This window comes from Staurois parvus, unplaced genomic scaffold (assembly GCF_062004578.1).
Source record: "Staurois parvus isolate SC_StPar_1 unplaced genomic scaffold, SC_StPar_1.0 ptg001051l, whole genome shotgun sequence".
Taxonomy (NCBI): domain Eukaryota; kingdom Metazoa; phylum Chordata; class Amphibia; order Anura; family Ranidae; genus Staurois; species Staurois parvus.
Genome location: NW_028318847.1, coordinates 2,155,215 through 2,178,947, shown reverse-complemented (window position 1 = coordinate 2,178,947; position 23,733 = coordinate 2,155,215). Strand labels below are relative to the sequence as shown.

The following is a 23,733-nucleotide window of genomic DNA, read 5'->3' as shown; positions in this document are numbered from 1 at the left end:
TACAATGATCAGTGCTGGTGGCTTTAGCTGCCAGCAGTGATCAGGGGAAAAAAAACAGACAGACTGGTTGTACTGAAGTCAATTGATAGACTGGTTGTACTGAAGTCAATTGATAGACAGTCTTCTGAAGAAAATTCAGCATCTGACACACTTCTGGGTTTAAGTTAGACCTTTTTTCTAATTTAAGGATAAGGTCAATCGAGAAGCAAAAATAAAAGAGGCGTCAATACAAGGAACTAATTTTAGTGCCTGTATGTTGTGTCCCTTGTGCTGAGATTTGTATTATTTTATTTGGCTGAACTTAGGCTTTAAATCAGTGCATTAGTTCCTTTTTAATACAAATAATTGCACATTTTATTATATTCTACACACTGAAATCACAAATAAGGTGTAGGCAATTCTTTTCTTGTTTTACTACAAAACCAAGCCATAAGCCATTGCTGAAATATACAGTATAACTAGCAGAGTGGACATTGGGGTTTATTTACTAAAACTGGAGAGCGCAAAACTGTATAGAAACTAATCAGCTTCCAGGTTTTATTGTCAAACCTAATTGAACAAGCTGAAGTTAGAAGCTGATTGGCTACCATACACAGCTGCACCAGATTCTGAGCGCACCAGTTTCAGTAAATCTACCCACTGCAACAGTTCTAAATTACATTAATGGCAACCTATTTGAGTTTAGGACACTTTAGGGTGATTTGGAATACTAGAAAAGAAGGAGCACCCGATGTCCAAAAGAATGCACTTTTAATGGTAGATTAGAAGGCATCTATTGAGAGTAACGACAAGTACATCAACCCAATGCTTTTTGGGAGAAAAGACTCTCCCTTCTTCAGGGCTGTTGCTGCATGCTATTAAATGGGAAATATTCCTACACTGGTTAAATATATTCTAGGTTTCGGAGGAAAAAAAATGACAGAGTGACCGCTGTTATTCCAGGGGCAGCAATGAGAAAGGTGATTGGTGCCTCCTAATCTACCATCAAAAGTGCATTCTTTTGATCATTGGGTGCTCTTTTGTTTCTACTATTCCAAGTATATGTGTGAAAACGACCTCAAGGCCGTACCGGAAAGGCAACAGCCCAAACCTTAAGAGGGTTTACCGCCAATATCCACCATTGGGTACCACTGACTGGAGGGACTTCTCCCTAGACACCTACGTAACCACCCACCTATGACCAGTGACTGATCCAGTCAGTCCTGCACAGTCTCTAGCACAACCTTTAGGGTAATTTCAATTTTGCCATTAGTGACACATCACATCTGTCATTGACAACCACTGACAGACAGGAAAAAAAACAATGATTTGAAAAACCCCACTGCTCAAGAACCTCCTACCGTGAGGTAGGAAGTTCTTGAGAAAGGGCCTTTTTTAATCCCCGAACATTGTTTTTTTCCTCCATTTTCTTTTCACCAGGGTCTGGCTCTAGCTCAGCTTTCCTTTCCATTACTCTATTCTGGGTCCTGAATTCCTGTATGCATTCTGAACATCAGCTCTTACATGTTTTAAGTGTAGCTCATTGCACCTATATGCATGCACATTCTTTGCTGTGATTCAACAATGCAGTGTACACCTTTGTTGTATTATGCTTGATGTTAGATGACATACTTGGTTGAATTTTTTTTTATACTAGTAATGGCGGCGATCAGCGACTTGTAGCAGGACTGTGCTATTGCGATGGACAGTCTTTATGAGAACCAGTGACACTAATACAGTGATCAGTGCTAAAATTATACACTGGCTCTGTATATTAAACAGAATTTCCACTTCCACTGGCCACAGTCCGGCCCCCCCTAACATTTGAAGGACAAGAAACTGGCCCTTTGTTTAGAAAGTTTGGAGACCCCAGTCTTCAGGGATTGACGTTGTTTATCTTTATCACTTTCCGTCTGCCCTATACCAGATTTACTGCTACAGGGTGGACAGCGTGGTCATTAGACACTGGCTTGGAAGGAGTTAAACATCTAGGGCGATCAAAGGGTGAACTGTGTGCCTAGCTATGTGCATTGTGTACACAGTGTGTGTTTTTTCTAGGCAGTCTGCTGCATTTTATTCCCTGCTTTGCAGTGAAAGAAAATCTAGCAGATCGCCACTGACAGGACACAGCTCTACCTTCTTTATATAGGTAGAGCTGTGTCCTGTCACTGTTTTGACCATTAACGGCTGCTGGAGCTCATCCATTGGCTGACACCTGTTGATCGGCTTTTGCTGTGTCCAATCACAGCAGAAGCGGCACTCACACGCCCCCTACAGCGGAAGTGCAAAATCATGTTTATATACTTGATTTTGCACAGAACGTCCACCCTGTAGCAGTAAATCAAGTATAGGGCAGACGGAAAGTGGTAAAGATAAACTACTTCAATCCCTGAAGACAGGGGTCTCCAAACTTTCTAAACAAAGGGCCAGTTTCTTGTCCTTCAAACGTTAGGGGGGCCGGACTGTGGCCAGTGGGAGTGGAAATTTTCCTGGCATCAGTGGCAGTAAACACTTCCACATGTGATATTAGAGGGAGGAACAGTGTCCTAGCTTTGGGAGGAAGACCCCATTACTGCTGTCAATGAGAGAAATGGTGCTCCATTGTTGGTGTAAGTTGGTAAAACAGTGTCTTGTAAGTGAGGGAGGAACAGTGCCCCAAGGGCCGGATAAAGGCAAGCAAAGGGCCACATCCGGCAATAGGGCCAGAGTTTGGAGACCACTGCCTTAGTACGTACCCATATGTCCTCGGGTTCAAGTGGTTATACCAGAATGATGCCTGCTCCTGCAGGTGTATAATGTATGGCCAACTTTATACACCTAAAATGAACTAGTTGTGCTTTCAGTGCCATTAAACTGAATTGTCAGAATCAGCCTGGAGTAAAGCGGTTTAAGCAAAGCTAATTTTACTGCAATTATCACTGAGCAACAGAGTCAAGTAACTAGAGACAGTGTTACATACACTTGAATATTGGCAACATTACATCCGCACAGCTGCTCACTGATGACACAAAAGTGTCAAAACAGGTTTGGATTATGTATTAGGTTTTTATGCTGAGCACAAGTTTTTGTTACTAGCTGGGAATGGTAGGGGCACAAATATTATGAAGTGGCTCAATGGGATTTTCAAAGCCCTGCACCTGTCTATAATAATAATGGAGTTTAATAGATTGTTATAGAAAGTTCTGTTGTTGGGCAATTTTTGGCTGTTCGTACTGTATGTTCCAGGTCTCCTCCTTCTGGCGGCTACTAAGCAGGGATAGTGTATGCAACGGTTGCTGGGAGGATCTGTCAGCTAATCTCAGGGAAGACTGATCTGAGTATTTTTGGCAGGCAGTCTGTCAGCCAATCACAGTCTACTCTTACCTTTAAATATTGTGTTTCCTTGGATTCCTTTCAGCAGCTGGATCTTCAATCAAGAGGAGCTGCCTGCCCTCGCACTCTTGATTGTGGCTATCCTTTGTTGGGGGTATTATTTGTTGGGCGTATTATCACTATCATTTGTGGGTGGAGAGTGTGGGTAAGTACAGTCTAGTGTTTCAGTTAGGGCCTCAGTTATAGTAGCCTAATGCTACAGACATGTAGGGTAGGGTGAGCGGCACCAAACGCACACTGTCTAAAGTAATGGCAGAAAGTATACCAGCGCTAGGTAGTGCAGGAAAAAGCAGCTGACATAAAGGCAAAACCTCTTAACCTTCATAAAATCCAATAATAAATATGCAGCACTAGAATTCAAATAACACAAATGATATAAACTGATATATCAGCGCTGTGAGGCGCTGAAGTTAAATTCAAGTGCAATGAACATCTGCGGACGTTATATTGTGCAGGTGGTGAACTTCAATATCAGAATGTTACAAATAAGCACATAAGTTCCCAACTCCATATAGAAGTGCAGATCTTGACTCCAGTGATGTATAAATAAGTGTAGATTGCACTAACCAGATAGTGCAATCATATGCGCATTTGAGTACTTAAACCACTAGGGAGGAGCCAGGGTGTGACGTCACGCCGCTCGGGCCACGTGTCAGGCTGGCGGCAATCTTTGATGTTCTATTCACACTAAATTTCTGTTTGGGCTCGTTTGATTGCAAGCACCCCCCCTTAAGATGAATTTTGCTACTGCTCTGTACCTGCCATTGAGTGAGATCCCCCTGCTGGCTATTTATGATACCTGGTACCTGGAGTGTGCTCCCCCTGGTTGATGGCTGAGTGATTCCTGATCCCTGGAGGCTGATGATGACCCTACAATTACTTGTCCTTCTGCTGGTTGGCCAGTTGATCTGTGGATGTTCATCCTTCTTTACCCAGAGGACCAGGAGTGGTTTAAGTACTTAAATGCGATATTATTATTATTATATCGAGTTTATATAGCGCCAAAGGGTATGCTCAGCGCTGTACAATAGAGGGGGGGGACAATACATGAAACAGTACAGCAACAACAAACAGCACACGAGGGGTTAGAGGGCCCTACTCTTTCGAGCTTACAATCTAGGAGATCTAGTTAGTGCAATCTACACTTATTTATACATCACTGGAGTCACGATCTGCACTTCTATATGGAGTTGGGGACTTATGTGCTTAGTTGTAACACTCTAATATTGAAGTTCACCACCTGCACAATATAACGTTCGCAGATGTTCATTGCACTTGAATTTAACTTCAGCACCTCACAGCGCTAATATATCAGTTTATATCATTTGTGTTATTTGAATCCTAGAGCTGCATATTTATTATTAAACGCACCCTGCCTGCTTTTGGGGGTTCCTCACTCACCCTTGTACCCCTGTCACATTAGGACAAGAGGCTGTGTACATACAGCTGTTGAATCTCCATAGAGAAACATGGGCTGCTTCCACGCAGCTCCAGCTGTATAAACAAGGCACTATTCATGTTGTACAGGCCACAGTACCCATGTCTACTCAATAATATAAGAATATACCTTGTGCCACCTTCAAAAGTAACAAATAAAAGAAATAAACAAATAAAATGTAATATAAGCTGCAACTTTACTAGGTGTGATCTACACTTACATAATCAAAAATCAATAAAAAATAGGGCATCAGATAGACAAAACACACAGAGGTTTCATCTTCGCATCCAGTTCCGGTACGTCACATCCGGAGCAGCGCACGCTGGCTCTAGTGGTAAGCGGACCAGAACCGCTGTTTACATTGCTACCAAGCCGGTTATCTTGGTGCTGGGCTGGGGCATCTGTAAATGTGAGAGCAACATTTTTTTAATGTTTTTTGGCATTCTCTCTATGTAGCCATAAATACTGCACTACAAGATTATTTCTTGTGGTCCCTATCTGTTGGTGATCTGATATAGGATATTTAAAGAGGCTTTTAATGCTACTAAGGAGTAGTGGGGGGAGGATCTTTGGACCAAGAGGAGAGCGTGATCTGGGTTTATAAATGCAGCGTTTATTGACCTTCCTACTGTTAAGGCTCCATATACACTGCAGCTGATAAACTCACGTTCAGGAGCTTTTCTGCGTTTTTTTCAGCAGCCCCTGAACTCTGCCTATTGTTTTCCTATGTGTCCATGTACACAATGTAGTTAACAGGCAGTTGAGTTTACAGTCGTTTTTTTTGAATGCACCAAACTTGCATTCAGGAGTAGATTTTATCAGCGTTTCAAACGCTAAATGCTTGTAAACGCGTGTAAACGTGGCTGACCGCATTTATAAATATTTGGAAATTTTTTTATTAACTCTTCCATTTCCAGATGCTGTCGAGATCCTTTTTTTATCATGAAAAACACATGCAAAGCGTTTTCCCGATACTCAAAAGGACCTGGTACACCATACTTTGAGGTTTCACATGAAAGAAAATATGTTATATAATATGCTATGCTATATGTTATATAATATGCTACAATAATCTCTGCACAGAAATGAGCTGGAACACATCCAAACACCACAAAAAAAAAGACAGCTAATTTCAACATATACTGCTCTCTCTGCTTCTGCTCTCTCTATTTCTCTCAAAATGTCTGAAATAGTTAACTTTTTACTATATTTCAGTGCATTCTTGGCATTTTGGAAGGTCTCCTGAGGTTATCTTTAACCAATTCCCATCCAACCACTGTATATAAAGGGCTGGACGGTGGCAGAGCAGGGGCGGGTTGCCGTTCATAAACGGCGCCTGCCATTTTGGATTGTGCGTGCTCCCTGGGTGCGTGCGGCACCGCGATCCAGTGTCCACTGTGTCCTCCTCTGTGTGAGGTCCCGATCATGTGATCACTGATTGGCCAATCAGTGATCACATGAATAGGTGTAAGCAAGATGTTACGTCTGACATCATTGCTTACTATGTGCGAAATCTGTGAATGATCACAGAGATCACATGGTACAAGGCTATTAACAACAGTTTTGTACCATGTGACAAGCTGTGACCAACCACAGCTCACATAGTATTTCTCAATGGCTGCAAGAATGGCTGGAGAAATTATTGCTTTTACAGCCTTTATGGATGTTGAAGCAATCAGTGTAAACCAGGGTGGATTTGATTTAAATCAAACTGATTTAAATCACAATTTAAATCACTAGTCAGTAAGGCTTGATTTAAATCATAGTTTTCTACATAAAGACTAATTCTTGCTGGTATAACTTTAATATGCAAATAGATGAAAATTTTTAGAATAACAACTTTTAATATTAGTTTTTTAGTTATCCCCAGTTTAATAGGTTAATCATTCATATTTGGACAACTTTTCTGTTGTACTTAGGAAGGAGAAAAATAATCATTACCTTAATAATAACAATTTAAATAGATTTATTCAACTGAAACAATAACATTACAGCATATGTTATTTGCTTAAACAAACATCCATGTTTGTTAACTAATTTGGCTAAACAAAATATATATATTTTAAGAAATGTAGACTGTCAGCCCCTTCCTCCTCACACTTAGTTTCACTTTCTTCTTGTGCACATATATTCCACTCCAATCAGAAAAATATTGTTTCTGTTCTATTCACTGAACTTCTTGAAATTTAGCACTGAAGGGGTTGATTCTGTATTCATAGGTTTGTAGAAGTTAGGATTAAGGTCTTTTTCTTAACTCTGTTTATGTTATAACATTTTTGCTGTGAAGAAGAGGCATGTGATCTCCGCTGAGTCAAATTCAGTTTTGAGAACTGCAAAGTAAACCAAGCATCTGTGATAATATCTTGTAGGCAGAGAAATTGCCCAATAATCTTACAAAAACCTCTGGAAGAGCATGACATTGTGAATGGATTAATGGAATTTATTTACCAAAAAAATTAAACGTATATAGCCTTATTCTACATAATTAAAAAACGAATCTTTATTTCATGATGGATAACCTTTGGATGGTAATATATTTTCCTCAAAAAGCATTTTATTTAAAAAAAATCTGATTTTTTTTTTATTTTTTTTTTAAAAAATCATTGATTTTTATCCACCCTATGTGTAAACATAAAAATTCTTCATCACCCCCCACAAGTAGTAAAGTGTCACTATGTAAAAGAAAAAAACATAAATAGTAATGTAAAAAATAAAAATGTAAAAATTTTTTGAAAAATTATAATTTTTGGTTATAAACTAATTTGGGTTATTTTTTTTTACTAAAAAAGATAACTGAATAAATGTTGGTCAAGTTTTATGAAAAAATATTATTTATTTGCAAAATTTTATAAGAAAAACACTTTTTTCAAAATATTTGGACTTTTTCATTTATATAGCAAAAAAAATTAAAATCCCAGTGGTGAATAAATACCACCAAAATAAAGTATTATCTGTCTCAAAAAAATGCTAAAAAATTCATATGGGTACAGTGTTGAATGACCACGCAATTGTTATTCAAAGTGTGACAACACTGAAAGCTGAAAATTGGCCTGGACAGGAAGAGGGTAAAAGTGTCCGGACATGAAGTGGTTAAAAAACGCTTATAAATGTGGTATGCAAGCACGGCTAAACAGACATTTTGTTTAACCTACGTTTTCCAGCTGTCAGTTTACATCATTCAGAAGTGTCCCGTGTACATGGAGCCAAAGAGGTGATAAGGTTTTTGTGTGTCACTATACATATATTTCAGACTTTTTTGCAGTTAGTACTGAACTTTCACTATAATATGATTATATGTAAACTATTTTGCACATTTGTTTATTAGTTAGTGGTTGTTTGCCTAGCATTGTTTTCTTTGTTATTGATATACATTATGTGCACATAGCGCCTCTTTCTCACAAAGGGTTAGTTCACCTTTTCATAAAGAATTGATACCCTACACCCTCCCCACCCAGTCACTGCTTGACTACATACTTCAATCAGCTGTTTGCATATCTGTAATACACACACATGCGAACTGTTGCACCTGCCAAGAGATTTGTGATCCTTTTCACTTAGCCTTGTGATCCAAACCTACCTGTCCAGCACAGCCAAGTTCTACATTCCATGAGGACTTTGTAAAGACTACATTGCAGCCAAACAATTCAGTCTCATCTAAAACCATCTCCAGTCTGGCACTGAACAGAGAGGGTGCAGCAGTATACCATGGTCTCTCCTACTGTCAGGCAGCTCTTAGGGCTCACACACAAGGAGCCTATAAATGCCACTTATACAGCCATTCAGCATTTTTTTTACAGCCTGTAAAAGCCCACATAGATATTTACAGGTGTATTAAAAGAGGAGTGTTTATAGGTAGAAAACAAAATCACATTCTTCAGAGAAACTTAACACGGTTGTAAAGGCTGAAGTTTTTTTACCTTCATGCATTCTATGCATAAAGGTAAAAAAACCTTCTGTGTGCAGCAGTGCCCCCAGACCCCTCAATATTTACCTGAGCCTAATCGAGATCCAACGATATGAATGACAGCCTCAGCTGTCTCGGGTCTCTGCCTCCTCATTGCTGACACAGCAAGTGGGAGCCATTGGCTCCCGCTGCTGTCAATCACAGCCAGTCAGCAAATGAGGAAAGAGAGGGTGCATGAATGGACACACGGAGCACCGGGTGCCCCCATAGCAAGCTGCTTGCTGAGGGGGCACCCGACAGGAAGGAGGAGCTGACAGAGCCTGCAAGGGACCCGAGAAGAAGACTATCTGCTACCACTGCACACAGTAAGTAAGTATAGACATGCTTGTTATTTTCCTAAAACCCCCCCCCCAAAAAAAACAGACCTTTAGAATCACTTTAAGAGCAGAAAAAACATGTTTACGTGCCTAAATGCACATAATTACTATATGCATACAATGTATGCGTATGTAATGCATTCCACTGGCCAGAACAATTTAATATTTTGGCCAGTAGAATGCATTTGCGCTCATATGCTATATGCACATAAATGTGCATACACACGTGTGCAAGCTTTTAGGGTGTTTTTATGTCACAATTTCCTGCCAGCAGTTCTGGCATTCACGGGGGCTTTTTCAGACGCCTAGTGTGCATGAAGCCTTAGTGTCAGGTGAACAGCACTGTGCAATGCAGTAGAATCTGATTAGCTTTTCCAGTGTGGCCTCATAGCCTAAGGACCCTTTCACACGGGCGGTTTGCATTTTGATCAGCAAGGGATCAGCTCATACAGTAGATGCCCTGCTGAGCAGAGCAGGCGGATGACAAGTTCATGTCCACTCAGTTTCTGCAGAGCGGACCCGGACAGACCCTACTCTACTCTATGGGTGGCCAGGAGTAAACGAACTCCGTTTTCCGTTTACACCTGACTGCCTCCGATACAGTCTGCCCAAACGGAAGAGGACACAGTCCTCCATTTTTAGTAGGCCTGATTGGACCTGGAGGTAAGCAGCTAAAACAGTTTACATTTGCCAGTTCATAGGAATGCATGGACCGTCCGATCAGGTCCACCTGAAAAACTGACAGGTGGACCTGATTGGATCATCCATGTGAAAGGACTCTTATGCTAGGTTCACATCTGTGCAGGTGGTGTCGCTGTGGATCCGCACAAAAATCTGTGTAGCCGCACCACCCGCACAGAGAAATGCGGACCCGCGGGCGGGTGCCATTAGTTCTAATGGCACGCCGCCCGCACTGGAAAGCGCAACGGTACTGGGAACTGAGGTTCCCGTGTGGGCTGCTGCATTTTCAGAAGAAGTGCAGGTACTTCTCCTCTGCGTGTCACGGGGCACAGGAGTCCATTCAAATGAATGGGCTCTCGTGCCCGCGCAAAACGCGGCCGCATATATGTGAACCGAGGCTTAGGGTGTGCTCACTTCGGACATGGTTGAACTGAACTCGTACCAGTCTGATTGTTCCCCCCTCCCCACTCCCACACTGAGCTGCACTCACACTGAGCTATAAGTGAGAATTCCCGGACACACTTACATCATCACCTCTACTATCCAGACAACAGTGATCCCTGCTACTGTGCCCAGTGCTCTATGGAGAGTTCTGTGCTCTGGCATGATTTGCGCTCACATTGGATTCACTCCCTCGCACAGTTCAGAGCATTCACACTACACAAATGAACCAGACCAAGAGGGTGAACCATGCCCCAGTCAAAACTGCCAGTGTGAGTCCACCCTAAGTGCAATGTCAAGATGCATTCAAGCATTAATTGTTATGAAACCAAAACTGGTTTAAACAGTGGAATTTTAAATTGGGTGGAGCTCACCTAAAAGGCTTCAAATGTTCGTAAACCTCAGACATGAAATATGAACAAAGCAGATCCCTCTATAGTGTGTACTTGTCTTAATCCAAAGCACTATCTGCAGGAATCACTTCTGACAAGATTTCCTGACACCAGGGGAAAAAAAGGTGACTGGGGAGGGACCTCCTGCACACAGCCTGTGATTGACAGCCTCAGCTCTCTTCCTGTGTGCTGTGTGGAAGGGGAGTGTATCTTCCATCCAATAAACTCTCAGAGCTCTACTCACTGAGCTCTGCAGTGTGTAATTTTAGTTTTCCGCCCCCAGTTTCCTGAAAGCTCATACAAGCTCTATAAATTCTAGACTTAGATGTGGAGAATAGAGTACTACAGATAAACAGGTACAACTTATATAGGAGGATTTGTTTCATCTCTGTGTGTATCACCTGATGCTAATCATTTCACTAGGTAAATGTATGGATTTACAACCACTTTCAGCCACCTTACCTCACATTTAGCCAGAAGTTAGTAAATGGTTTTAAAAGTAAAGTGTTACACTGGATTATGACTACACAGGTGACCTACATGTTTTTGCTGCAGTCAGGGGCATCATGTGCATTGCCTTGTACAGTGGAATGGTTATTTTGCTAATTCATTTATGATACAGACACACTAGGATAACCATAGATGAAACGATTAACGTATGGTATCCTTGATTTATGTAAATAGTCAGCCTTTCAGAACTAAATCCTTATAAACCTTTAGCTCAGTAAATATTGCAGAATTGTTAAATAGTTGTTTATAACCTATTGCAAATATTACTACACACACGCGCAAACATTTCTTACTTATGAAAATTGAATTTGTTCTGTGGGCACACCCTAAGTAAACAACCAAATCTAATAATCAGTGCTTAACAGTGATAGACTCTATGGGGGTTTATTTACTAAAGCTGGAGAGTCCAAAATCAGACTCACTTCTGCATAGAAACCAATCAGCTTCCAGGTTTCATTGCCAAAGCTTCATTGAACAAGCTGAGGTTAGAAGCTGATTGGTTTCTATGCAGAAGGGAGTCTGATTTTGGACTCTCCAGCTTTAGTAAATAAACCCCTATATGTCTATACCTGCCAAAGTTCTAATTATTGGCACAGGGTCTCTTTCTTCAACATAATGTTGTAGAAAAAAAAAAAACATACACTTCCTTGCATTTCTTTCTAGACTAGGGAATTCTCAGAAAAACTGTAAATGAGAAAGAGAGCACACTGCCATGGTGTAAGATCCTCAAAACATATTTGATTAAGCATTTGCTGCCTTCTCACCTACATCTGAAAATAAGCATTTGTTTACTACATGGGCTGTGGCACGTCCTCTTTATGAAGAGACTTGGGGTCTAGCAGACCCCAGATCTCTCCTCTGCCCTAAAAGCATCTGATCAAACCGAGATCAGTAAGCAACCATCTGAAACTAGAAGTGACAAAATCCTCTTCACTTCTAGTTTCATATAACATAGAGATGATCAGGGAAGGGAAGGTCCCCCTTGATCTCTTTGTTGTGCAACCCCGACTACCCATTTCAGTCCTGGGTCTGGTGGAATGGGAGAGCCTGGGAAGGCGGTGGAAGGCTGTGTGTGTGACCTTCTGCAATATGTAAAAGTGATCTGGAGGCTGTATAGCCGCTCAGATCATTCTTACATTAAAAAGCATTGCCAGCCAGGGTAATTGTTGCAGCTGCAGCCATAATCCTGGTATAACCACTGAAACCTGAGAATGTATGGGTATGTTCATTTCCGAGAAGTGGTTAAATTTATCAAACTCACAAAAGTTGGTATAACCACTTTAGTACCATGCTATGGCTGAAAGATGACTACCGTTCGGCAATCTTGTTCTGGGAGAGTGTTCATAGACGTTCTCCCAGAACACTGCCCCGTGCTCACCCCCTGGGACGTGCATCACCCATGCTCTGTGGCCACTGTGTCCAAACAGAGCAGCCCTTTACCATGTGATTAGCTGTATCCAATCACAGCTGACCACATGCAAATAGACTTGCCGGTTATCGGCAGTCTTTTCCTCACACACTGTTTCTGTGTAAGAAACGGACCCCCATCCATCTGCTTTTAGCAGATCAGATGCAGGCAGGTGTAAATGGACAAATGTCAAATGTCCATTTACATCCACCGCTCCACAGAAGGCAATGGATGATCAGATTGGGTCTTCCTGAAAAATGGATAGGCAGACCCGATAGGTTCGCCCATGTAAAAGGGGCCCAAATTATGAATTTTATCATCAAATCTTTATTTGGGTTTCCCAAAGTATTTGCTTTATTTTTAGCATGTTAATGTCTTTCTGAAAGTGGCAGCTTGCCAAAAATCTATTTTTCTTTCTCCTCTTTAATTGTCTCTCAAAGAACCCTTAGTAAACCTAAAACTAAAAATGGAGCTTATTGCAGCTTACCAATCATTACTGTAGATGTTCTGGCAGCACAAGTTTCCTTTTTTTAGGCTTCTTTCCCTTTGTTTTCAGCTGGTGATCTGGTATTAGCACACCTCCTTCTGGAGAGGGGACAGGCCCAGCTGTCTTTAGCTCTCAGCCATACACTGGGAGCTAGAACCAGCTGTCAATCAGGCAGTGGATGGATTCCGATAATATGATTGGAGTGGCTCTATGATGTCAGCTGACAGTGGGCTTTAGCGCTTTATGAATAGAAATCTGTGCACTTGAAAAAAAAGGCTGGTAAAAATACATAAATAAATATTAAATAGATTAGGGCTTGATCAAGTTTAGTGAATGCCAGTGTTAGTGTCAGTGTTAGGCTACTTTCACACTGATCCGCAGCATTTTTGCTTAATTTTTACAAAACGTAAAAATTTTGCTTAATTTTTTTGAAACGTTTTTACTGTGTTTGTGGTGAACATGTGACTGTTTGTGGTGGACATGTGACTCAAACACCGCACCAAAAATGCAATGCAGGGGAGATGCATTTGTGCTGCAAGAAACCTGCACCAAAAATGCAGAAAGCACCGGACTCGCAGTGGATCAGTGTGAAGAGTTCCATAGGAATACATGGTCACACGTTTTTCTTCCACTTTTTTTAATGCAAAAGCAGAAGAACAAGCAGGGTCACAGAGTTTTTGGTAGAAAAAAAAAAGTTTTAAATTTAGTGTCAGTGCGAGTGTCAGAGTCAGTATGTTTACTGTAGGTAGGACAAAAAAAACAGTCTTACTGGCCCTACTATAGGTACAAAGAACAAATAACGCACATACAGTATATGTGGTATCTCCACAATCATCAGGCATAGAAGAATGTTTTTTAGGAGTGGTGGTGGGTCATGGTAATAGCATACAAAATACAACTAATTATAAAAAAAATGATAATATTTTGGGGCTGTTTGATAATAAAACAACGTCAGGAGATATCCGTTAACTTTTACCACCAAATGAAAGCTTATTTGTCCAGAAAAAACAAGATATAATCCACCTGGTTATACTAATTGTTTATATATGTGCAGTTTTACTAACATATGTCAAAGCTAGAAAGTTGGTTTTGGGCATTAAGATTTTTTAGGGCTTTGGTCATGCATGGGGTTAAGATTTTATTATATTTAATCTGAAATATTTTTCAGCTGCCAGAGTTTAGCCCATTTTATGTCTTCTAATGCTACTATAGTGATACTGATGCAGCAAGTATAAGTCTGCTGGAAATGCTTTCTTCTCTAATTAATAATTCATTCTGCATCTAAACAGTTTTAAAAATATTATCCATGGCCTCGCTTAAGGAAAAACTATAGTGATCCGAGAGATAAGCATAGTTCAAAAATAATTCAAATCCTATTACAGCATGTGTTAAAGTTGAATTCCAGAATTCCTATGCCCCCACCTTCACAAAATAAATGATTCATAAAATTTATGTAAATACTTGGTTACTTGATTCACATTTCCCTTGACTATTTTAAGCACAGCATTGTAAGGCAAGCCATAGATGAATCAATGTTCTTTCCTGCCACCACAGATGGAAGGAAACAAAATATCTCGATTCCCCCAACACTCAACACTGACTGTGTTTCCCCGCAGCACTATTGGGTTCTGCCGCCGGGGTGGGGGGTTACAGGGAGTATTCCTGGTCAACAGAACACCGTCAATGGATCGACTTGGGTACAATCAGCCTGCCCACTGATCAATCAAATCTCAGCTGGTCCCTGCTGAACTGGCCAAGATTCCATCCATCTATGGCTGGCTTAAGGGGACGGGGGCTGGAGTGACAGCACAACTACATCCTCTATTTTTGACACAGGTGCCACTTTAGGACTGCTTTATATGCAGTTACCTTCAGGTGATTGAACAATGGTAAAAAATTAAGGCTGCAGGGACATTCACCTCGGTAATAGAGGAGTCAAGCAGTAAAGGAACAATTGAATTGCTGCATGTTCCAGAATGTTGATTGGAAGGCGGGGTTCCCCCAACAACCAAGACCCCTGCACTGATAGTATGTTCAGGAGTGCTCCTCTGACCAACAGGCTCACATCCATCTTGAGAACCTTTCCATTCAGGAGAAGCACACACAATAGTTTCAAACTTTGCATGGCTTGAGAGCCAAATTGGCACCAAAACTTAAAATATGCCCTGGCTTTCTGGCTCTTACAGTGACCAACTGAAGGGTGGACAGTGGTTCCAATGTATCCAAAGGGAAAATCTGGACAAGGGGAGCTCCCACAACAGGATCCTGTTTAAAGCAGCAGTACAGGCCAGGGTTGCATCTGTCATCAAGAGAGGTCCTGACATGGTTCGCCAAGGTTCTGCTGAGTAGTCCAACAACAAAGAAAGATTGCCAGCTCAACCAAATTGTCCTGTCTAACAGTTCACTTTAAAAACAGGGGTTTTGCTTGCACACTAAACCCCTGTTTTTAACGTGAACTGTAGACAGGACAATTCAGTTAGTTGCAGGCTGGTTGGTAAGTTGAGCTGGGAATCTTTGTTGTTTGACATGGGTCGCCCTTCCATATGCTCCTTGCTGCAAAGGCCAGTTATATGCTGGGGCAGTTGCTATTTGTTTGTACTGTTGGTGTATTGGTGAGGGGACGAACTGGACACCTTTGCTGCCACTGTGCTGTATGCTGGGTGTCCAGTGCACCTCTGCGCCTTTAAGGAGGGCTGGGCTCCCTCCAGGCTTACTTGCGCTCAATCAATCCATTATTAACATGTGCTTCTACTATGGCTCCCAAATGTATAGAGTTAGGACTGCAGAATACTAGGGTGCTGTGAAGAGGCTCTGCAGCTCACACATGTACAGTGGGTAAAAGAAGTATTGAACACATCACCATTTTTCTAGGGAAAAATATTTCTAAAGGTGCTAATGAAATTTTTACATTTACTTTGACTGAGCCCCCAAGCAATGGCCTCACACAATCAGTAATGTCTTTGGGATAACCCAAAATTTACAGAGGTAACACCATTTTATTAAGCATCTGCCTCTGCTTTCACCACCATTTTCGGTTATCCCATTTGTGGGGGACCAAATGATGCTAAACATGCATGCATGGAATTGGAACAGTGTTATAGGGACCTACACAAACTGGGGGCATGGGCAGCATTTTATTAGGCATTATTCAGCGCACAGTTTTTATATTCTTGCCCCAGGCACATAGACTGCTATTGCTATAAAACCTGAGCACTATCTTGACAGAGGCCAACTAAAAGGAAAACTAAAACTCAATTTTACTTCTTATATTTGTCTTTTACAACACCTATAGGGTTTCAATTAATGTGATAACAAAAAAGGAACTCCATCCTAAACATTTTTTTTTTATTCTGGATATGATGTGAAATGATCAAAATCTTTTCAGGTGACCAAGGGTTCTTCTTTATGCCATGCAGGCAGGGGACTGGCTTTTCTACTCATGTAATGGCTACTTTCCAAAGAAGTCTAAAGCCTTAAGCAAGGAACCGTACTGTTGATGTGAGATGAGATCTTGCAGAGTGAAGTGTGGACACGGTCTTACTCAGCAGTTTACTGGAATTCAGCGAGATGCATTCACTTTTATATTCTTTGTGAGTGATTTATTTTTATTTTAATAAAGTGTGTCTTGATGTTATTACACTATTGGAGTCATTTTGTTTCATGACAAAACAACTGATGAGGATACAGGAGGAAAGATCTGTTAGTCCATGAGAGGGAGACTGCAAGAGTGAATAACCATTTAGGGCCAATTCACACTATATGTGGTGACATCTGTCAATACAAGGAAACACAGAAAATAATTGTTTCCTATGTGTCCCACTCACACTGCATTGCAGCATGTGGCTGTGCTACAACGCGCTACGCTAAAATGCAGAAATGCTGCATTTTATCACAGCACATTGTGCTGAATCACATGGTATATACAGCAAGACAGTGCATTGCACTTCTGTACATTGCTCTGAATGTAATGCAGGTTTTGTACACTTTAAATAAAGTTTGTATAAAAAAAAAAGACACTCTGGCAGTACACCGTTTAATGTGAGTCACCCAAAAGAGGAAGTTCTACTTTAAGTCCTCCTGCCCCCTCTACCACATTTGGCATATAAGTTTTTTGTGAGGGAGTAGGTACCTAGTTTTGACAGGTACCCGTTCTCAATTCCACTCTGATCGCTTAGGCGATCCGAGTGAAGGTTCGGCCCCTTCTCTCTTCACCTGCAGCTTTCCCGGGACACATCACATGTCCCAGAAGATTGCGGGATCATTCACGAAGAGCAGCATGGCTCGCACATGTGCAGTAGGAAGCCAACAGTGAAGCTGCAAGCAGTCACAGTTGGCTTCCCACACTAAAGATGTCAGCACCAGGAACCCAGAAACGAGTGAAGATTTAGCCCGGGTGAGGACAGTGATGGATCTCTAGATAGGTAAGTGTCCTTTTATTAAAAGTCAATAGCTACAGGATTTGTAGCTGCAGACTTTCATTTTATTTTTTTTTCCAGACTGAAGAATGGCTTTAATCCCAAGTCTAACATGCTGTTCTCCAATGAGAGGCATGGTTTTTTGGCAAGGTGGCGAAGGCACTGAGCATTGTGTTGCTTGATGAGGTTTTTTTTGGGGGGGGGGGGGTTTGCACATAACAAATCACAGTGGGACTTTATGTATTTATATGATTTGATGGATTATTACATTGTTTCACTTGATGTTTATAATTGAGAATTATACCCCATAAATATTATATTTATTGATGTTATTTTTTATGTTTTTGGAAATTGATCCTTAGTGTGCTGCACTGGGGATCTGGATGTTTTTGATTGTTTCCTTTTTGTATATTTGAGGGTAGTTGAATACTGTCACTTTTTCACATCTTTTGGGATTTATTCTCAGTGTAGAATGAGTTTATAATACCATTTAAGTATTATTTTAGTTTGAAATGGGAATTTCTGTAATTTTTGGGGCTGCCAATTAAAAAATGTCCTCTGTCAAACTTTTTGTCAACAACAAAATTTGTGGCAGGTTGACAACCCTACTCCAAAACTATGAATAAAAAAAGTGGCGGCTTTAGTAGTAATGGGCATTGTTCCTGTAGGAATGTAGAATGAGCATTAGGCAGAGTTGTGAACACAAGCACAAGACTCACCCGATGATGTGGTTGAAATCTCACCCATTGTTGCTAATCCTGAAAGAAAAAAAGAGAATAACTGCCACTGAAAAGACAACAGGAAAAAATAACAGTTTTCAGAAACATTTGAAATATTGTATTATGCATAATGCCTGTTGCTCCATTTAACAATGCTAACACAGATGAGGATACTTCCTTTTTCCCGATTAGGGTATTTGAGGATTCTTTTACACTCAACATAATATCTTCAAGGATTAGCACCACTTTCCTATAAGGGCCCTTACACACTGGTGCACTTAAAAACGCATTTTGGGTTTTGCAAAAACATATATAGTGTTTATATCATGTTTTCAATGCATGTTTGGTGCGTTTTCTGGAATCTGTCTCCCAGCATGCACCTGTGAAACTTGAACATGTGACTCAAAAAATGCACCAAAAAAGCACCACCAGTGCATTTTTGGTGCGTGTTCATTCATTTCAATGGAGAGATGCATTTTTGTTTTTTAACCAATAGCCGCCTGGCCAATAGCCGTTTGGCGGCCGGCAAAATGCTGTAGATTTCCGGGTGGACGCCATATGGCGTACTCCCAGGCATGCGCAGTTTTCACGCTTGCAGAGCCGCGCAGCGGCGCGATCTGTCACCGGCCGTGTACCTCGGACATGGCCGATGACAGATCTGAGTACTGGCCCCCGTTGCCGGTACCATGTGACCTGCTGTGACCAATCACTCAACATAATATCTTCAAGGATATTAAACCCCTGCGGTGATTAAATACCACCAAAAGAAAGCTCTAGTTGTGTGAAGAAAATGATAAAATTTTAGTTTGGGTACAATGTTGTATGACCGCGCAATTGTCATTCAAAGTGTGAGAGCGCTGATACCTGAAAAATGGCCTGGGAGGGAAGGGGGTAAAAGTGCCCGGTATGGAAATGGTTAAATATACACTAACAATGCAGCATGCAGGGCTTAAAAATGCACTACAATAGCAGAGCATTGGTGTGAAGGGTTCCATAGGATTTAAAGTGATATATTTTTCATGCATTTTTGTTCCGATTTTAAACCCCAAAAGCAAATAAAAAACTGATCAGCGTGAAAGGGCTCTAAATGTTTCTCTTCCATCAGTGTGCTTTAAATGCTACATTCTCTTTCCGAGTGTCCAGGGCTGGATTCTGTATACAGCCTCCCACACAATATGGTACTGACTAGGCCTGTATGCTTAGAACCAAACTGCCAGCAGGATAAAGTGACAGTTTCCCCCTCTATTTTAGTTCTAAGTATACTGAGCAGAGTGAGCCAATTGACTCTTTCAACCCTTTCTGCCCCTTGCCTTGGCATGCCTTGCATTGCTAGGACATTTAATCCTATTAGTGTGGTATTAGTGGGAATTAGCACAATAAAGTAGGGGGCATAAAATTGGTCCAAGGAGAAGAAGTCCCACACTATTAGTGTTTTTTTCTTTCAACCAGCAGATTTCTTCATCCACACAAATGAGGTGGAAGTAGGAATACTCTCTCCCCCCGACACCTGCAGCTGTTAGAATACACCGATCAGCAGCTGCAGTTGATTAGCTGCAACAGCTGATCTAGGAAAATTATTAACACGTCCCTTTCACAGAAGTCAAAGGACTGACTTCTGTCAAGAGGGGGCGGCCACATGCTGATTGCAAAACGGCAGGTTCCTGCTGAACCAGCCAACTGTTAATCAGTGTATGGCCAGCTTTAAGTAATGTTTTCCTTTGCAATGTGGCCCCTTTTCCCTGGCTCTTTCCTCCATTCAAGCTATGAAATGGTTATAATTGTTCATGTGCTCTCAATGCTTATATCCACAGGGTATGCTGGGTGGGTCTAAGCAGTACTTGAACGCAGAGTGCACCGGTCAGGAGTAAGCAATGCACAGTGCAAGGGTCAGGAGTAAGTAACACAGAGTTCAGGGGCCAGTAGCAAGTAATGCAAAGTTCAGAGGTCAGTAGTATGTAATACAGGGGTCAGGAGTAAGTAATACCATATTTGAAAAGTTTTACGAATACAGCCATATTACTGAACCCTAAATGTTGCTATCTTGGTGGCCATATTAAATACTTATTAGAACATGAGAAAACACCCAGCATGTTTGTAAAACTTATATGGGACCATAGCATATGGCTCAACTGAGATGATTCTGGAGCAGCCATAGTATTAATCCATCAATCTCCATTTTTCCCAAAACCTTCTCACAAATTCTTCATGTGCACTGATGTAAGCCACAAACTAATAGTAAATACTCCAAACAGAAGAACAAATGGGGCATTGGATTCCAATTTGTCAATGAAATTGTCACTTAGCACACTGGCTACTGTTTTCCGGTACTCCACAGAACTGGGACAACCTTTTCAGATGGGCAGTGCTGGAGGTCATGCTCCCACAGGTCATGAAAACTTCAGTACTTGGGATATGTAGTTTATTCATTCATGTAAGTGTTTTTAACTGTTGTAATAAACTTTTTAGGCTGGGGTTCACACTATTGGTGCGTGGTGGCTCTTTTTTCTTCCCTTTATGTGTTTGGGATCCTTGGAGATGTACTGGAGAGGAGAGTGGTGGAATCTTGTCCCCTAGTGACTGGAGCTTTATTTAACCAGGTGAAGTATGACTCCTCATGCTGTGAAGGTCATATACTCTCTGGTAAGCCTTTATGTTTTGCATGGCAAAGTGGTTATATGGTGGAAGCAAGATTTCTCACCTTTTAAGCATTTAATGTGTTAATGTGTTATTTACATGGACTTTTTATTTTGAATAGTACTTGCACATCACACTTATTAGGTTATTTGGATTATATTTGTTAATTATACATGATCACAGTCTGGAGTATTGATTATTTTTATATATTTGTATTGATTGGGAATTATATTGAATATCATTTTAGGATCAGCACAGCACTTTGTGTTTTTTGAGATCCTGCCAGTAAGTCTGTTGTTTTTTAAAAGAACAAGCTGTTATGCAAATGTATCAGTTACAGTGATGAGACAAACCATTTACCACTCATATGTGTGCTTAGTTATTTATGTAAAACATGTATCACAAAAAGAAATAAATTAAATTATAAAGTGTTAGCTGCAGTTTGGCTTCAATTTGTTTAGTGTACCTAAATCTGTTAAATGCCACTTTAACACCTTCCCGCCCGGCATATAGCAGATTGACGGCCGGGCGGGACACTCGTTGTGACTGGGCGTCATATGACATCCTGTCAAAATGAGGCGGGGGGAGCAGCCTGAACATGGCGGCTGTGGGGAGCGAGCGGCACTAGCTCCCTGCTAGGTCCCGCTACCCGACCTCCCCAGTGACCCTCTGTAGGTACCGACTCACCGGAGTCTGGAGGGCAGTGGAGCAGAGACCGGAGAGCTGGAGATGGGAGCTGGACGGAGGCTGCAGTGACGCACTGGTCCCCCCGGCGCTTCACGAGGGAGAGATCCGAGCGGCTGGGAGGCGAGGTGACGTGGCGGGTGCACGTGACCAGCCGCGGAGGAGCTCTGGGAGAAAGAGGAAGCCGGCCGGCGTCCCAATGTGACAGGGAGCCGCCGGCTTACTTCTGCCTATACCCCCCAGCCGGCTGATCGATCCTTGGTCAGGGAGACCCAGAAGTATCAGGAGACCCACCCTGCTTCCCTGGGACGAATCCCAATAAATAAAAAAGAACAGCACTGGAAACCCAGAGGAATCCCCCCTAGGACTGAGCTGATGTGAATGCCCTTCACTCAAGGCTTGGAGCCACCGTCCGGAGAAGAGAAGGGTGAGTGAGAGCTGTTGGGGGCTAATTGCGTAGTGGACCCCTGAGTGACATAAGGGACTAAGGGGTGAAGGAGGGGAGGGGAGAATTCCCAGGGTTAAGAAGAGAAGAAGAGAAGAGGCCCAGGTGTCCTAGGAGAGCAAAATATAAGAAAAAATAGCAAGCCTGTCTGGTTCACAAATTATAAAGGATTGGTATAACCCCATCTTGAGAATATAGAAGAAAATAGATATACAGAGGATATGAAGAATAAAGGTCCTAAGGGAGCAGGGCCCAAAGGGTCTCAAACAGGCACGATAAAGAAATTTACATCACATGGAAACATTACGCCAGAAAGGGCCCAAGGCGCAAGTGCAAAAGGGCAAATGGACACTAGCTCAGGAAATAGTCCTAGATTATCACTGGGTATGAATAGCAGCTGTAGCCAACAAATAGCGGATGGCTCGGAAAAAAAAGAATTTGACGGTGAACCACAAGTACCAAATAAGAAGGAGATGATAGAAATGTTTCAAAGTCTGGAGAAAACGATAAAACACGAAATGACAGCTATTCGAAATGATTTAGGGCATCTGCTATCGAGAGTGGAAGAAACAGAGGAGAAAGTTAAAACCCAAGCCCAAACCATAGATAATCTGCTAGGCTAATACTCTGCACGATAGTAGGACCTAATAGGAGGAGGCGAATTAGAGGAGAGATAGACAGAACTAAGAAGGATGGAAGAAATACAGTTTATAACGTATAATGTGAATGGGTTGAATTGTCCTGGGAAAAGATTTAAGTTGTTTAAAGAGTTATATCATAGGGCAACGTCAGTGGTATTTTTACAGGAGACACATTTCAAACGTGAAATTAAAATCGAAATATTATCCAACATGGTATTACGCTGACTCTCCAATTAAAAGAGCAAAAGGGGTGGCAATAAGATTGGCAAAGAATATGAGATTTGAGCTGGAGGACAGAAAGACCGATCCGGAGGGGAGATTCCTGTTCTTGAAAGGTAAACTACAGGGAATCGAGTGTACATTGGCCAATATGTATTGCCCCAACAAGAAGCCGGAGATCTAATTGAAGGGTCTGTTGAAAAAATTGATAGATTTTAAAAAAGGGCGTTTGATAGTAGCAGGAGATTTAAATTTCTGTATGGACCCACAAAAGGATGCAACCTCTTCTGTGCAGAGAGAGGGTGGTAGGTCTCTGAGAGCTTTGAAAAAAGCGATCCACGAGTACCAACTTGTGGATACTTGGAGAATAATGCATATGAAAGACAGAGACTATACCTTCTACTCTAATGCACATGAGATATACTCGAGACTGGATTATATTTTAATAGACCATCAACTCATTGAACTGTTGGTTAAAATAGAAATAGAGACAAGAACATTCTCGGATCACGCCCCTGTCGTAATGAAAATGGGATGGGGAAGACGGTGGACGGGAGGCTTAGGATGGAGGTTAAATGAGGCCCTTCTCCTGGATGAGGAAATAGCTCAGAAGATCGGGGAAGAGATCAAGGTATATTTTAAGGAGAATGAGACAGAGGAAGTATTGACAGCTACAGTATGGGAGAGCCATAAGGTATATATAAGAGGAATCCTGATTGCGATGGGAGTAAGGAAGAAAAAAGAAAGGAGAGAGAGGGTTAGTGGGCTTCTAAAAGAAATCCTGGACTTGGAGCAGATACATAAGAAGAAAATAACAAAAGAAACAAGACAGAAGTTAATGGATAAAAAAGATGAGCTAGAGATGTTGATGGAAGAGGAGAGGAGAAGAGTATTAAGTCTTAAGTGAGAGATATAGATGGGGAGATAGAGCAGGAAAATACTTAATGAGAGCTCTGAATAAAAAGAAAAATAGGAATTACATAGAAA

The 23,733-nt window shown here is 41.5% G+C and overlaps 1 protein-coding gene across 2 annotated transcripts in view; it reads right to left on the bottom strand.

Annotated features, from left to right (window-relative positions):
* The window catches only part of LOC149440822 (transmembrane protein 272-like), an 86,889-nt gene that overhangs the window by 56,928 nt on the left and 6,228 nt on the right, over positions 1-23,733 (bottom strand). For both annotated transcript variants that reach the window (XM_089658043.1, XM_089658042.1), the window contains exon 2: positions 18,124-18,162. In XM_089658043.1, the coding sequence (XP_089514169.1) occupies positions 18,124-18,151 (28 nt within the window). In that variant the 5' untranslated portion in view covers positions 18,152-18,162. The remainder of the gene's footprint in view (positions 1-18,123; positions 18,163-23,733) is intronic.